At 42.1% G+C, this 14,629-nt stretch overlaps 1 protein-coding gene across 2 annotated transcripts; it reads left to right on the forward strand.

Annotated features, from left to right (window-relative positions):
- Positions 1-430: 430 nt before the first annotated feature.
- Positions 431-14,227, forward strand: LOC309605590 (uncharacterized protein). Of its 2 annotated transcripts, XM_082341681.1 has the most exons (4): positions 431-5,336; positions 5,530-5,676; positions 7,579-7,692; positions 9,569-14,213. In XM_082341681.1, exons 1-4 carry the CDS (start codon positions 5,136-5,138, stop codon positions 9,578-9,580), a joined length of 474 nt encoding a protein of 157 aa, XP_082197807.1. In that variant the 5' UTR covers positions 431-5,135; the 3' UTR covers positions 9,581-14,213. The 2 variants fall into 2 exon arrangements, 1 of the variants encoding a protein (XP_082197807.1); XR_014231423.1 differs by lacking the exon at positions 7,579-7,692 and having other exon boundaries at positions 431-5,676; positions 9,569-14,227.
- The last annotated feature ends 402 nt before the right edge of the window (positions 14,228-14,629 follow it).

Below are 14,629 nucleotides of genomic sequence, written 5' to 3' on the forward strand. Positions count from 1 at the left end.
GGTGGGGAGAGGGCCATTAAAGAGTCACGGTGAATCTGAAACTAAAGAATTTTGCTGGGGGCTTCCCTGGTGTCTCAGCGGTTAAGAATCCGCCTGCCAATTCAGGGAACACAGGTTCGAGCCCTGGTCCAGGAAGATCCCACACACTGCAGAGCAACTAAGCCTGTGTGTCACAACTAGTGAGCCTGCGCTCTAGAGCCCATGAGCCACAACTACTGAGCCCATGTGCTGCAACTACTGAAGCCCGTGCGCCTAGAGCCCGTGCTCCACAACAAGAGAAGCCACCGCAATGAGAAGCCTGTGCACCACAAGGAAGAGTAGCCCCTGCTCGCCACAACTAGAGAAAGCCCACTCATAGCAACGAAGACCCAACACAGCCAAAAATAAATAAATAAATAAATAAATAAATAAATAAATTTTTAAAAAAATATGAGTAAGACATAGTCCCTGCCTTCAGGGATCTCATGGGCTAGTAAGGGGAATAGACCAGAAAACACACCAACATCAGTGACACCTACGTCAATAACAATGAGTGCTCTCCAGGTACTAAGTATGTGCCTAGAGATATCCATTTACTATTTCGCATGATACTGAGGTCAATATAGTGAAGCAGGTAATAATATTCTCATTTTATAGATAAAGGAGATGAGACTAAGATTTTAAGTTATTTGTCCAAGATCACAACTGGCTAATGGCAGGGTGGAGATGTGAATTCAGCCTTGCCTGGCTCCAGCTCCATGCTCTGGGCATTACCCTCATGGCCTGTGGGCAACATGTCGATGCTTCTTCCCTGCCTTGCCCCCCGCTGCAGAAACTCCTGGCCTGCCTGCTGCAGGACATGGTTTCTGGGACATAATCTACCCACCTCTAACAGGGAGAGCAGAGGCCTTGGTTTGTCACAAGAACTGATGTGCTTTAGTATTTTCAGAGCCCCTGCCTTCAGTGAGCCTGCAGTCTAGGAGAAGAGATATCACGCGTATGCATAAATATTCAGGTTATATGACTGACAAATTGATGGCCTGTCCCCTATCTTTTAGACTGTGTCAGCCATCATCTCCCCTGATAGCACTTTCTCTATCTCCATCATAGGTTCCCTGCATTGCACTGTACTTATTTTCTACATTATCAGTTGTAAGGCCTTCCAGCACCATGAGTGTGGTATAATTTCACATCGTGTACATTTCTCATATTTAGCCTCCTCATTCCTGGGGCAGGTCACCGTCCTCCTATCTCTTGCCTTGGGTTCTTGCCACAACTTCCTTACAGCTCCTGGTTTCAAGTCTCTCCCTGGTTTGATCCATTCTTCACACTGTAGTCACAGTGATCTCGGACCACAGATCTTGAGTCTATCCCTCGCTTAAGACCCTCAACGGCACACCACAACCATCAGGGCTAATCAGAGCATCTAAGCCTGGTGTTCCAGGACCTCCCGCTATATCTTGCACATTCTATGCTTTAGCAACGTTCTCTGCTCCAGCAAGAAGGGGCTGCTTGCAGTCTCCTACACACTTGGCTGCTCTTCGGCTCTGGGTCCCATTCTTTTGTCTTTATTGAAAGTGTACTCTCTCCCCACCTTCACCTGGCCGACTTCTACTCATTCATCAAGACTTAACTTGGGCAGAGATCACACAGGAAGTCTCCTCGAACCTGCACTCACGTTGTATGATAATCCTCTCCTTATGTGTCGGTTTTCACTGCTAGACTGAATTTCAAGGGGACAACAAAGGTGTCTTCCTCATCTCCGAATCTCTAGCACCTACCGGAAAATAATAATCACTCAGTAAACACTTGTTTAAATAAATGAATGAGTAAATGATTCATTAGAGAGTACTAGGATGTATTAAGTGCCAAATGAGTAGTACAGACAATAAGTGTAAAAGAAAGGAGGAAGTGGTCACTTCCAGTTGGGAGAGCCCCAGAGGGCTTCACAGATAAAAAGAATTTTATGCTGGGTCTTGCAGGATGAGATAACACATGTAAAAGTGCTGGCCCAATGCCCACCTGCTGTTGGTGTTGAATCAGGGTGAAACGAATCTGATTTGGCTAGGTGGAAAGAAGTGGGGAGGACATTCCATGGGGGCAGGAGGTGGGAGCAAAGGTTTAAAGGTGGAAAAACACACGGCAAGTTCAGGGAACAATCAAAAGGCCAGTTTGACTGGAGGAAAGGATTTGCATCCGGGAGGACAAGTAGGTTGGAAGTGTGGGTGAGGCAAGCCGTGGATGATGCAGAGATATCTCATACTATTGCCCAAAGTGGTCAGTATACAAGGGCCCCAATGCCGCCTGCACCTGTCTTTGCCATCAAGGAGGTGTAAATTTGAACTTAAGGGGATCTTTGAACAATGTAAGCAAAACACTCAAATACTCAGGATTGTGAGATAGGGGCAGAGCGGGTAAGGTGCAGGATTAGTAGTGTTTCTGTAGTGTGAACAGTAGAGCAAAAGAGCTCTGACTAGTTTTCATTTTCCCTTGCCTTTCTAGTTTTGCCTGAATCAGAGAGCAGCTGAGTTGACCTAGAAAAAAAAGTTGCTCTAAGCAGGAAATGCAGTAGGGAGGGGAATGGGAAATCCCAAAATCGTGCCAGAAGAGAAAGCAGTCAGTGCTGGTCAGGCTGGGAAAAGTGAGGCCTGCTTGCCCCACTTCGGTCCTGGCCCGCTCTTGGGAGCAGCCTACCTGTAAGGTGCTGGACAGCACAGGATAATGACAGATGGGTCTGTGTCATGACATGTTTGGAGCCAGCACCAGTATTACGCCATGTTTGGAGAAGGAAAGCAGGAAATGTAGAGGGGAGCACACAGGAGAGCTCTGTCCCCTCAACAATCCCACCTGCATCCAGTGTGTGACTTAAAGGAGACGGCACACTGCCGTGAAAGAGAGATGGGGAAGGGAGCTCTGAGCCAGGAGTTTCCTAGTCCGCATCTCTGCTATTCACCGGCTCTGTGGGCTTCACTGGCCATTGAAACTCTCTAAGACGTGGTGTTCTTTCTTTTCTGCTTTTCTAATGAGGGAGGGGGGTTAAGGGTGCCTTCCAGATCTCAAGTTCTATGAGTCTCCCACAATTTCCTCTAAGAAACAGAACCGATAGGAATGTGTATATACAGAAAGAGACATATTACAGGGAATCGGTGGTCATGGAGCCTGGTCAGTCCAGTATCGGCGGGGTGGGTCAGCAGGCTGGAGATCCAGGGGAGTTGATGCTGTAATTTGTTTGAAGGCTGTCTGCTGCAGACCCAGGAAGAACTGAGGTTACTCTTGAAGTGCAAAGGTAGGTGCCTGGAGAATTCTCTGGCACATGGGGGAGGCCAGTTCTTTTAGTCTAATGAGTCCTTCAACTGATTGAATGAGGCTCACCCACATTAGGGAGGGCAACCTGTCTTAATAAAGGTCCACTGAATCCCAAAACACTCTCACAGCAAGACCCAGAATAATATTTGACCAAATATCTGGGTACCCATGAAACAGGAGGGAAGGGGGCAGGGCACAACCTTTGAAAGAATGACATAGCACAAGGACATGACATAAACTGATTAGAACCAAATGGGTCCAAGATGGCAGACAAGTCAACTTCCACTAGACCTTGAGCCTCAGTATATGCTCACTGTAACACATCAGCAAGCTAAATGACACACCCACAGGTGCCGTGACAGTTCCAAGACTGACAATAAGGATCAAAAAGTGGGCGGTGGCCCAATTCCTGGAAATCCCCCCCCCTTCCTGAAATAGCTGGAATACTCCTCCCACTCATTAGCCTATGAAATTACCCACTCCTATAAAAACTGACAACTGCATACCCTAGTGCCTTTCTCACCTTCTGAGATGGCCCACACTCTGTCTGTGGAGTGTGTTTCTCTCTAAATAAATCCACTTCTTACCTATCACTTTGTCTCTCACTGAATTCTTTCTGTGATGAGACATCAAGAACCTGAGCTTCATTAAGTCCTGAAACCAGGTGTGTGATCTCAGCCAAGGCTGTGGGTTTTGGCTGGGTTTGAGTCCTGGCCACGTGGGTTCGAGTCCTAATCCGGGTTTTGGCCGGGTTCGAGTCCTGGCATGTGGGTTCAAGTCCCAATCTGAGGTGCATGGTTTCACCCATGGCCCAGCCAAGTTGACACATAAAATTAGCCATTACGCCTGGTTATCCAGCCTAAGATTACAGAGCTCACTCATCTTTTGCTCCAGCCACAAAAGAATATTCCCCATACCTGCCCTGTATTTTTCAACTTCTATTCCTTTGCTCGTGCAGTGCCTTCCACCCCTAATACCCTTCCCTGTCCCTCAGTTCCATTTATTGAAATCCTATATTTCCTTCACAAGTAGCTTTATACCCCCTACTCCTGAAAGCGCTGTCACGTTCTAGCAGAAAATCTCAGATAATTTCCACAACTTCCATATCCCTGGGTTTCCTCTTCTGTAAACTAGGGATAATGATTCCTAACACAGTAAAGACTGCATGAGCTAATACACATAAGGCAGTTAGAACAGTGCCTGACTATCACGAGCATTGATGGTTTTTTATTATTATTCTCTACCCGTTCCCCCATTCCCTACTAGGAACGTGTGAAGAATAATAATAATGGTGAATGAAAATTTAGCCGTTATCTTCAAGGTAAAGTGCTTTGAAAACAGACATCTACACGTAAAATTTACTTTTGTTCTCCCCTTTCATTTGTATCTCAGTGGTCTTGAACATCCAATGGTTATACGATTTACTGTCCAGGGTTGTAAACACAAAACAATGTCTGCTCTATTCACAAGCATTAAAGGATGTTGAAGGATAATTGTGACTATATGTGATTTTTGTCTCATGCACTGATTCCACGTAGACTCTAAACAGTGACTCTACTTTGTGCGTTTGGTTTTAACTACTAAATCCTTTCTCCTGGGGTTTATTGAGGAAGCCCTGGGGGAAAGTGGCCAGCAAAACGTGTGCCCTAGGCATGGTTGAGGTGCTCTTAGTTTTCTCACTCTGCCTTTACTTTCACTGGTTGTCCATAGCGCCAATGCCTAGGGGTTTAGAGCTCTCAGAATCACTCTGATTCCAACCCTTCAAGGGCTGTCTTCTGGCGGAATTACTAGCTGTTTAGCAACTGTATTTCAACAGCTTGTAAGCCATTCACTATTGTGGGGAAATGTAAATGAGGGACTCTGAGCCCACAAGGGGCAAATGCTTAGTCAAGTGGGTGTCACCCAGGCATGAAGACCACAGAGATGCAAATGACCAACTTGAGACAAAGAGCACCTATTTGTGCCTGGATGTCACCTTCAGGCAGAGAGACTTCAATGGGGAAAATGGCCCAGAGGACCCTCGGTACAGAGTCAAAAGGAGAAGAGCGGAGGTGAGCACTGTCCTTGGAAGTGAAAGTGGAGGTTATAAGCCCCCACCGTGCTCTTGCTTACTACATTTTGGGAGCTGTCAGGAAGCCTAGACCAGTGGAGAATAAAAACTTTGTAAGAGTTCAATATCTGTGCTATTTTCCCATATTTGCATCTTGTTTTCTCTCTGGCTGTGCTGCTGGGAACAGCGGTTAGACGTGTGGACTTCGCTTTAAGGGGAGCCAAGAGAGGCAGCTGGAGTGGCTGCTTCCCTCCTCATCAGGCTTGAATGGGGAAGAAGAGGGCCTTAAGAACTCTGGGACCTGCGAGAAGACCCTAGTTCCAAGCAGTATGAAGTTCTGGGTGAGTTGCTTCAACAACCATTGCAATATTCGATTTAAAATGCCTAGCCCCTTGATTCCTATATCCCATATTAAACTTATTTTTGTATACAAGTGTATGATTAGACTCTTAGACTCTAAGCTCATGGAGGGTGGGAGACATCCTTAGTTATGCTGTCACTGCCGGGGTCTGTCTATCACAGTGTGTGAAGGCACACTTTAATTAGCTATTGCTATATAATAAACCACCCCAAAACTTAGCAGCTTGGAACAAGAGTGATTTGTTATTTCTCATGGTTCTGCCATGTGGGCTGTGTTTGGTGGAGCAGGTCATGCTACATGCCATTGGCAGGGTCACTAGTTAGGCTGCATTCTGCTGGTCACTTTGGCTGTGCTGGAAGGTCCTAGAAGGCCTTGCTCACATGTCTGGCTCTTAGGTGCTCCTCCACCTGGCCTCTATCTGTCCATTCAGTAGTCTAACCACAGCTTCTTTATACCATGGTGGTGGCTTCCAAGAATAAAAATGGAAATGCAAGCTGCCAGGCCTCTTAACTGCTACACTCAAAACAGACATAGTGTCACTTCCACCATGCTCTGTTGGCCAAAGCAAGTTATAAGGCCAGCCCAGATTCAAGGGAGGGGAATTAAGCTCTGCTTCTTGATGTGGGAGTGACATGCTTATCTAGGGAGGGGAAAAACTGTGGTGGCTATCTCTGGAGATTCCCACAAGGCACTTGGTCAATATTTGTTGAATTTGCTTTCCAATGTGAGGACTGGTGAGTGTGACATCATGAAGGGAAGCTTATATTTTTCTCCTTTTCATGCATCACTATTTTTTGTCTCATAAGCCGACAGGTTAGACCAGTGCTATCCAAAAGAAATATAATGTGACTCACAAATGTAAGTCACATATGCAATTTTTTTTTTTAATTTTTATTTATTTATTTATTTATTTATGGCTGTGTTGGGTCTTCGTTTCTGTGCGAGGGCTTTCTCTAGTTGCGGCAAGTGGGGGCCACTCTACACCGCGGTGCGCGGGCCTCTCACTATCGCGGCCTCTCCCGTTGCGGAGCACAGGCTCCAGACGCGCAGGCTCAGTAGTTGTGGCTCACGGGCCCAGCCGCTCTGTGGCATGTGGGATCTTCCCAGACCAGGGCTCGAACCCGTGTCCCCTGCACTGGCAGGCAGATTCTCAACCACTGCGCCACCAGGGAAGCCCACATATGCAATTTTTAATTTTCTAATAACTCCATTTAAAAAGTAAAAAGAAATGGATGAAATTAATTTTAATATTATATTTTATTTAATCTAATATAGCTAAAATATATCATTTCAACATGTTCTCAGTCAAAAATGAATAATGAGATAGTATACATTCTTTTTAACATTTTTTTACTAAATTTCAAAATTTGATGTGGATTTTACACTTACAGCACATCTCAGTTTGGACTAGCCAAATTTTAAGTGCCTAAGGGCCACATATGGTGGCTACCATATTGGACAGCACAGAGCAAAACAATTTATTAATTTTCCTTGTATCTAAAATAAGAGTGATAGGGACTTCCCTGGTGGTCCAATGGTTGGGAGTCCATGCTTCCACTACAGGGGGCACAGGTTCAATCCCTGGTCAGGGAACTAAGATCCTGCATGCCACACAGTGGGGCTAAATAAATAAATAAAAGTATAAAAAAATTAAATTAAATTAAAAAATAAAATAAGGGTGATAAAATAGAACAGGCAAGCACTATAATGCATATTTTTTCAGTGCTATTGTGAGTGCAAAATGAGAAAGAATACATTACACACTCAGCAAGTATCTTGCATGCAATAAGAGCTCATTAGATGTTTGTCTGAGAATTTTGGGCTGTTATAAAAAATGTACCATAGACTGGGTGGCTTATAAACAACAGTTTATTTCCCTCAGTTCTGGAAGCTGGGAAGTCCGAGATCTGCACTGGCAGATTCAGTGTCTGGTGAGGGCCCATTTTCTGGTTCACAGATGGCTGTCTTTTGCTGTGTCCTCACATGGTGGAAGGAGGTGAGGCTGCTCTCTGGGGTCTCGTCCATGTGGGAATTAATCCCATTCATGAGACCCCCACCCCCCACCCCCGTGACCTAATCACCTCCCAAAGGCCCCACCTCCTAATACCATTACATTGGAGATTAGGTTTCAACACATGAATTTTAGGGGACATAAACATTCAGTCTAATTTTGGTCCCTCTTCATTGTTTATGGGTATTTCATTGCCAGGAATGGAGACCCTCTCAAGCTTGCTCAAGTAAGGCTACATGTTCCTTGACCTGGAGGGCATTTATAATCTGCTCTTATCTGGTGCTCTTAACCAGGTTTCTTGTTTTTCTCATTTCTCAACTTTTCTTGAAATTTCTTTTCTCTCTGCATATCTGCTCTGCTTTCTTCTCCCCACTGACCAGCTTCCTTTGTCTACTCATATTTCATCATAGCTTCCCCAGCCTTTCTTGCTATGACATGATCTTTTGCTAAACTATCACTGACTGATAACTGGTTTGGGTTTTCCATGTTTCCCAACAAATTCCCAAGAGAGGTAATCTGATTGGCCTGGTTCATCTTTTCATGCCAGTTCATGTCTTATCTTACCTGAGAAATGCCTGCCTTGGGTTCAGGTGCCCATCCTTGGCCTACTCAGCTGTGGGGAGGGATGCACCTTCTTACAGTACTCAATATGGCCACCGGGAAATCAGGGGCTGTGAGTGGGGAAGTTTCCCTTAGAGGAGATGTGGGCAGACAGGCACTGAATGATATCATAATACACTGTTTCTCTCTCGGTCACTGGGATTTTCCAGTTGAACGCATCAGTCTGACCCTGACAGAAGGAAGGTTTCTTCCCTTTACTTGCTACTTCCCTTTCCTTTGGGATAGACTCTCTTAACAACCATGCATATAATTGGAGACTGTAGGAACCCTGCTTGCCGAGGAAGTCTGGTTAGGTGCAAGGCAGTGCTCAGCCAGTGGGAGGGGATGCAGATAGTCTTCCTTCTGTAGTTCTTGACAAACCCATTCTTGGCTCAGTACTCATCATAACAGATTGATCTAAGTGCTTACTTTGCCAGCATCACCAGAAATCAGTGTTTTTCTAAGCGGAATTTGTTGTGTCACCCTGTTGCACTAGAATCAGCTGGGAATGCTCGCGAAAAATGCAAATTCCTAGCCCCAACTGCAGACCTATGAGTGAGAAGCCCAGGGAATGCGGTCAAGAATCTGCATGTTTACAAGCTCCGTAGATAAGTCTAATGCACAGTGAGTTTGAGAAGCATTGCACTAAGCTACCCTATGAACCTCGTCTATTTCAGACTATTCTGTTCCATTAGATTTCATGAAAATCCCTTAGAACATCTGATATGCAGAACCTACATTTTTTTTCTAGAACTTTCCAGGTAGTCTAAGGTCCATCCAAGTACCCTCAAAGGCAGATATAAATAAGCATGCAGGTCCTGGCCACCATCCACTCTGACCCAAAACCCTGGATTCAAACAGGGAGCACCCAAACTTTGCCCCTGACTTGACATTTCCCATGGGATGGCAAAGGGATTTACGTGGTAGCTCTTGTGCAATAAATAAGCACAAATCTCAAGACACCACCCTGGATAGAGCCCCTCCTGGCTGGCAGCCGGAGTCACAGCTCAGTGGGATAAGCCCAAAGAAGCCCCAGGTGGGTGGAAATCAGTGCATGTGGGGCAGCCTCTCTGCAGAATCACAATGGAGCCAGGGTTTGCACTAGAGTCAGACAATGACTCCGATTCAAGGGACCAGATGCCAAGGCTGAAGGGTGCTCTGGGTAAAAGGGAGGACCTGGGCCCCTTTCTTGGCTCAGTCTCTGCCTGGAAATGATTCCACTTTGTTTTTAATCCTATTTGTTTTTCTTTCATATTTCTAGGAGCACCAATAAATGGCCATCCATTTCTTCCAGGGTAATCACATCTTTTTCGCATTTGACCCCCCAAAATTTAGACACTTACTACCCCAGCCTGTCTATGCTGTATATGAGCAAGAGATAAGCATTCTCCAGATTCTGAAGAAAATGAAGTAATCGCCTTAACAATGGGTCAGGATTGACATTCAGCCTCTCTCAGCAGTCAACAACAAGTTCTTTTGCAATGCCTCACTGCCTGCCATGTATCACAGATTTCCAGCTCCAGTCACTCCAAATATTTTCATTTGTACTCTAGGACAGAAACCACCATTTGACTTGTGAGCATTTAATGGATTATGTGCTTCATAATCCATTTCCTTTCCCCTAAGCATCCATTTGTAACACTAAGAGGTCTTCAAAGTAGGCAAAATGTACAAATATGGTTCCTATTTGGTGCCTGTTTATTCACTGAACAGAAAACTTACTATCCTCTCTCTTTCCAGCCTGGAACTGGATGCATTATATTTGTCTCCAGCCTTTTCCTGAATAGATCTCACTCTAAAGAGATGATCAAAGAGACAAAAATTAACACAGACCTATGAAAATCTATTATTTTATACAAGAGAAGGAGAAAAATGGCCCAATATTCTGGAATCAAATGTAGGTTTCTCACCCTCTGATGTAGATTTTTTTGTATGATATCAAAATATTCTTAGAAACTCTTCACCTTGTGTTTTTAGTAGCTACTACTGAAATTCTCCTACTAAACAGGAACAGGACTTATTTAAAATACAATCAGCCAAATAAGAAGAGACTTTGTGGAATTTAAAGTGCAGTACCATTCGGCATCTATGTTGGGCATAGAAAAAATAATAAATACGACACTGTAGAAAACTATATTAATGAAAGGATAAACTGAAGAAACTATACTAGAGAACAGAAAAAAAAAAGATATGTAAATGAGAGATAAAGAATAGCTAGTATAGAAAACAGATCCCAGGATCTATCTTATTAATACTACTGAGAAAGGAAAGCTGAAGCAATAATAAGCGAAAATATTCTTGACTTTACAAACAAAATCAACCTGAGTGTGTATTCAGTGGGTTTTATCCAAAATAATCAACAGGTACACAAATATTGGCAATTTAAAAAATTTAAAACAGAATGAATTATCTTAAAAAAAGAAAGAGGCTATTGACAGAAGAAAACAAAAGAATGACCCTCCTAGGTTTTCCCATCACAATGAATGCCTAAAGGTGATGAAGAAATGTCTACAGAGATATGTAGAGAGAAGGTTATTACCTACAAATTCAGAAAAAATTGTTATCTGTGACAACAATAGAAAGATGTTCTCAGAAATGCAAGAACTATGAAAATGTACATCTCATCACTCCTCCTGAAGGTTCCTGAGAATGTCCACCAGAAAATCATGAGGGGAGTCCAAAGTAAGATCTTAGGACAAGTAGGAGGAAAGAACTGGAAATAAGTACTGAAACCAGTTACACGTGCACACACACACACACAATTACCCTGGGTTTTTTTTTTTGGCCACACCACACGACTTGTGGCATCTCAGTTCCCCGACCACGGACTGAATCCAGACCAAGGCAGGCAAAGCTTGGAATCTTAATCACTAGGCCACCATGGAACTCCCAGAGGAAAGGATGATTGTTTTTTTGTTTTGTTTTGTTTTTCCACACACACAATTATTATCAATGTGCTTATGGGAGCTTGAATATAGAAAGTAAACTGAATGGATAATTATATTTTTAATTGTTCATTTAAGGGACTTCCCTTGTGGTCCAGTGGTTAAGACTATGCACTCCCAATGCAGGGGGCCCGGGTTCAATCCCTGGTCAGGGAACTAGATCCCGCATGCCACAACTAAGAGCCCGCATGCCGCAACTAAAGATCCCATGTGCCGCAACTAAGACCTGGCGCAGCCAAACAAATAAGTAAATATTAAAAACAATTATTCAGTTAAAATTACTGGAAATGTGGAAAGATAGATGAGAAAGAAAGAACACTTGGCTCCTCATTCCATGTAAAGAGGAGTAAAAAAGTTAAATGTTTACTTTTAAATAAAATAATAAATATGCTCTTCTGGTTGTCTGTTATCAACTTGCTGTCATTCTGCATGGCTGCAGAGAAGCCAGGAACTACCTTTCCTAGAATCACCTTCCCTGAATGGTTCTGGGTTAGATTTTGCCCAGGAGAGATGCTCTTGAGAAGTCTGGAAGGAGAGGTCTTTGTGACCACAAAAGTGGGTAGTCCTGCGACTTCACAGTGGCTTCCCAGTGAGTCCCAAGAATCACCTGCTCTAGACCTTCAGGTTCAGATCTTGGTATGGATTCACTGACCTTCCCAGCCCTGCTCTTCCAAAGTTGTGCCAGCCCTAGTTCCTGTTTTAAACTTTTCATTCCTGGAATACCTAGACAGTGGTTTTCCTGACTGAAGCCTAGTGATACATTTGACTTTAAGAATTACTTCATAATTTAGTCACCACTCAAATTTAAAGCAGTAAATCTAATTTCCAAATCATTGCGGAAGATAAAAGCAAACAAAATACTCTCCATATAGCAAAAGACAAAATAGAAAGTAAACAGAAAACGTAAGGCATAAAGCAAGATGACAGAAGTAACACCAGGCATAACAGTTATGCCAACAAATGTTAACACTTTTAAACCCCTTTAAAAATAGGCAAAGATTCAGGTTGGAGCAAAAACAACAAAGCGATTCAATGACTGCTTACCAAAGATGACTTAAAATACTGAAAGACTGAAAATAAAAGGATGGGGTATGGACATGTCATGCAAACGTAAACAAAAAGAAAACAAAAAGAATTTAACGTAACAAAGATTAAACAGGATAATTAGAATTTTTTAAATGTTTAGACACCTGGTTACATTCTCATTGTAAAAAGTCCAAACAATATAGAATTAAACAGAGGTAAAGGTAAGCACTGCTAACATTTTGCTGCTTATCCTTTTAGTCTTCTATCATCTATTGATTATCTATCTATCTATCATCTATGTTATATTGACTCTAAGATGTATCTATTTTTTAAAGTACTGTTATTTCCTGTACATCTAAGAAAGGAAAACACTATGAGTTAAATTATGACATGCTAGCAACTGTGAGATGCATCCCAATTTTAGATATTAAAAAATATTTGAATCTTAACAATGGATTTATTTCTAATGTATTTTTATAAGAATTGACTTCCTTTATATAAGGTTTTTCTTATTTGTCTATCTATCTATCATATTATCTTCTGCCATTTTATTTCTTTTCCTAATGATATGACTTGGTAGACTGCTCTATTTCACGTCATAACTATCTACCCCAATAAAAATGCTACATGGTGTTTCATGACTTGCATGTATCATCATTTATTAGTTCTTTTCTTTAAATGTCAAACTTAATATTTAGGTTATTTCCATTATTTTTTGCAATGACAAACAATGCTGCAATGATCACTTTACACATTCTTATGGAGCATCTGTGTGCCTGTTTTTCTAGAATAGATAACTTGCTCTCTCAAGTATAAGCACCTTTAAAACTTTGGTAGAACTAGCAGATTGTCCTCCACCAAGACCATACCAGTTTATTGTCCCATTAATACTTGCTTCCTCATCAAAATGGATATTGTTATCATTATATACATTTTTGCTGATTTGGTAAGTCGTTTTCATCTCCACTTTCTTGATTACCAGAGAGGTTGGTTAACTTATCATGTTTATTGCTCATCACATTTCTTCTGTGAATTGCCTTTTTATATCCTTTGCTCATTTTTCCATTGGAGTGTTTTTTTCTTCTTGATTTGTGGATTTCCTTAGTGTTGAGGATAATAGTTTGTCGATCCATTATGTACATTGCAAATATTTTCTCCCCTTGTGCTGCTATTTTTACTTTATTATGATGAAATCTGTTATTTGGAATATCAAATATATATAATCAATTATGTCAATCTTTTCCTTCACAGATTTTAGGGTCTGTATCCTGATTAAAAAACACTTAATTCCAAATTATTTAAAGTCTTCTCCTATATGTTCTCCCAATAAAGAAATGTATTATTTCACTTAAGATGTCCAGAAGTAAGGTGGATTTAGGCTGGTATGGTCAGTGGCCCAATGACATTTTCCTGAACTTGACTTCTTTTCATTCCATTGTTGATACTGGCTTTATTTCAGGCTGCCAACAAGATGGCTAGAGCAGGTGCAGATTTCATATGCAGAGTTCATAGCAAATCCAGAGGAACAAAAGGGATTGTGTTTTCCTGTTTCTCTTCCCTTTTCTTATTTTATTGTCCTTTTTTTTGGCCGCGTAGCTTGTGAGATCTTAGTTCCCCAACGAGGAATTGAACCTGGGCCCTCAGCAGTGAAAGCATAGAGTCCTAACCACTGGACCGCCAGGGAATTCCCATGTTTCTCTTCCTTAGAAACATGAAAATCTTTTCCCAAAGTTTCAAAATACTTCTCTCATGTCTTGGCCCAGGGAAACGTAGTGACCGTGAATACCTTAGATTAATCCTTTGGGGTGTACAGCTGGTGGGGGTGGTCAAGCACAATGATCACCACGAACTCGTTGTGAAATTTTTCATGTCTGACTCTTTACCTGAAATTACTTTGCGTGTGGTGCTAGGTAAAGACCACCCCCTTAATGAATATCTAATTATTTGCTTAATGAATATCTAATTATTTGCTTAATGAATATCTAATTATTTGCTTAATGAATATCTAATTATTTTAATACCAGTTATTGACTAGGTTATGGTTTTGTTATTAAAAATGCCACTTTTAACACACGTGAACATATACACACGGGCACACATGTGTGGGTCTCTGGACTTGCTTCTCTTCTGGGTCACTATATGTTTATTTCTACACCAAAGTCATCAACTCCGTTGTGTTTTGCTATGTGGGAAGACAGCCCCATCCACTTTTGATTTTGTGTTTTCCAAAAAATTTTGTTATTTTCAGATGATTTCTTGGACATTACTGAATCAGCTTGTAAGGGTAAAAGAATAACCTTCTGTAGTTTTGAATAGGATTGCATTAAATATCTATTGTTTAGGGAAAGATC

Source organism: Balaenoptera borealis (genome assembly GCF_965194805.1).
Source record: "Balaenoptera borealis genome assembly, chromosome: 11".
Taxonomy (NCBI): Eukaryota; Metazoa; Chordata; class Mammalia; order Artiodactyla; family Balaenopteridae; genus Balaenoptera; species Balaenoptera borealis.

Bases quoted from the DNA above. Each gene is read 5' to 3' on its own strand.
- LOC309605590 (XM_082341681.1), top strand. From the start codon at position 5,136: ATGAGGGACTCTGAGCCCACAAGGGGCAAATGCTTAGTCAAGTGGGTG. The intron at 5,337-5,529 runs GTGAGCACTGTC...AACAGCGGTTAG, and splicing joins TCAAAAGGAGAAGAGCGGAG to ACGTGTGGACTTCGCTTTAA. The intron at 5,677-7,578 runs GTGAGTTGCTTC...TATTTCCCTCAG, and splicing joins CAAGCAGTATGAAGTTCTGG to TTCTGGAAGCTGGGAAGTCC.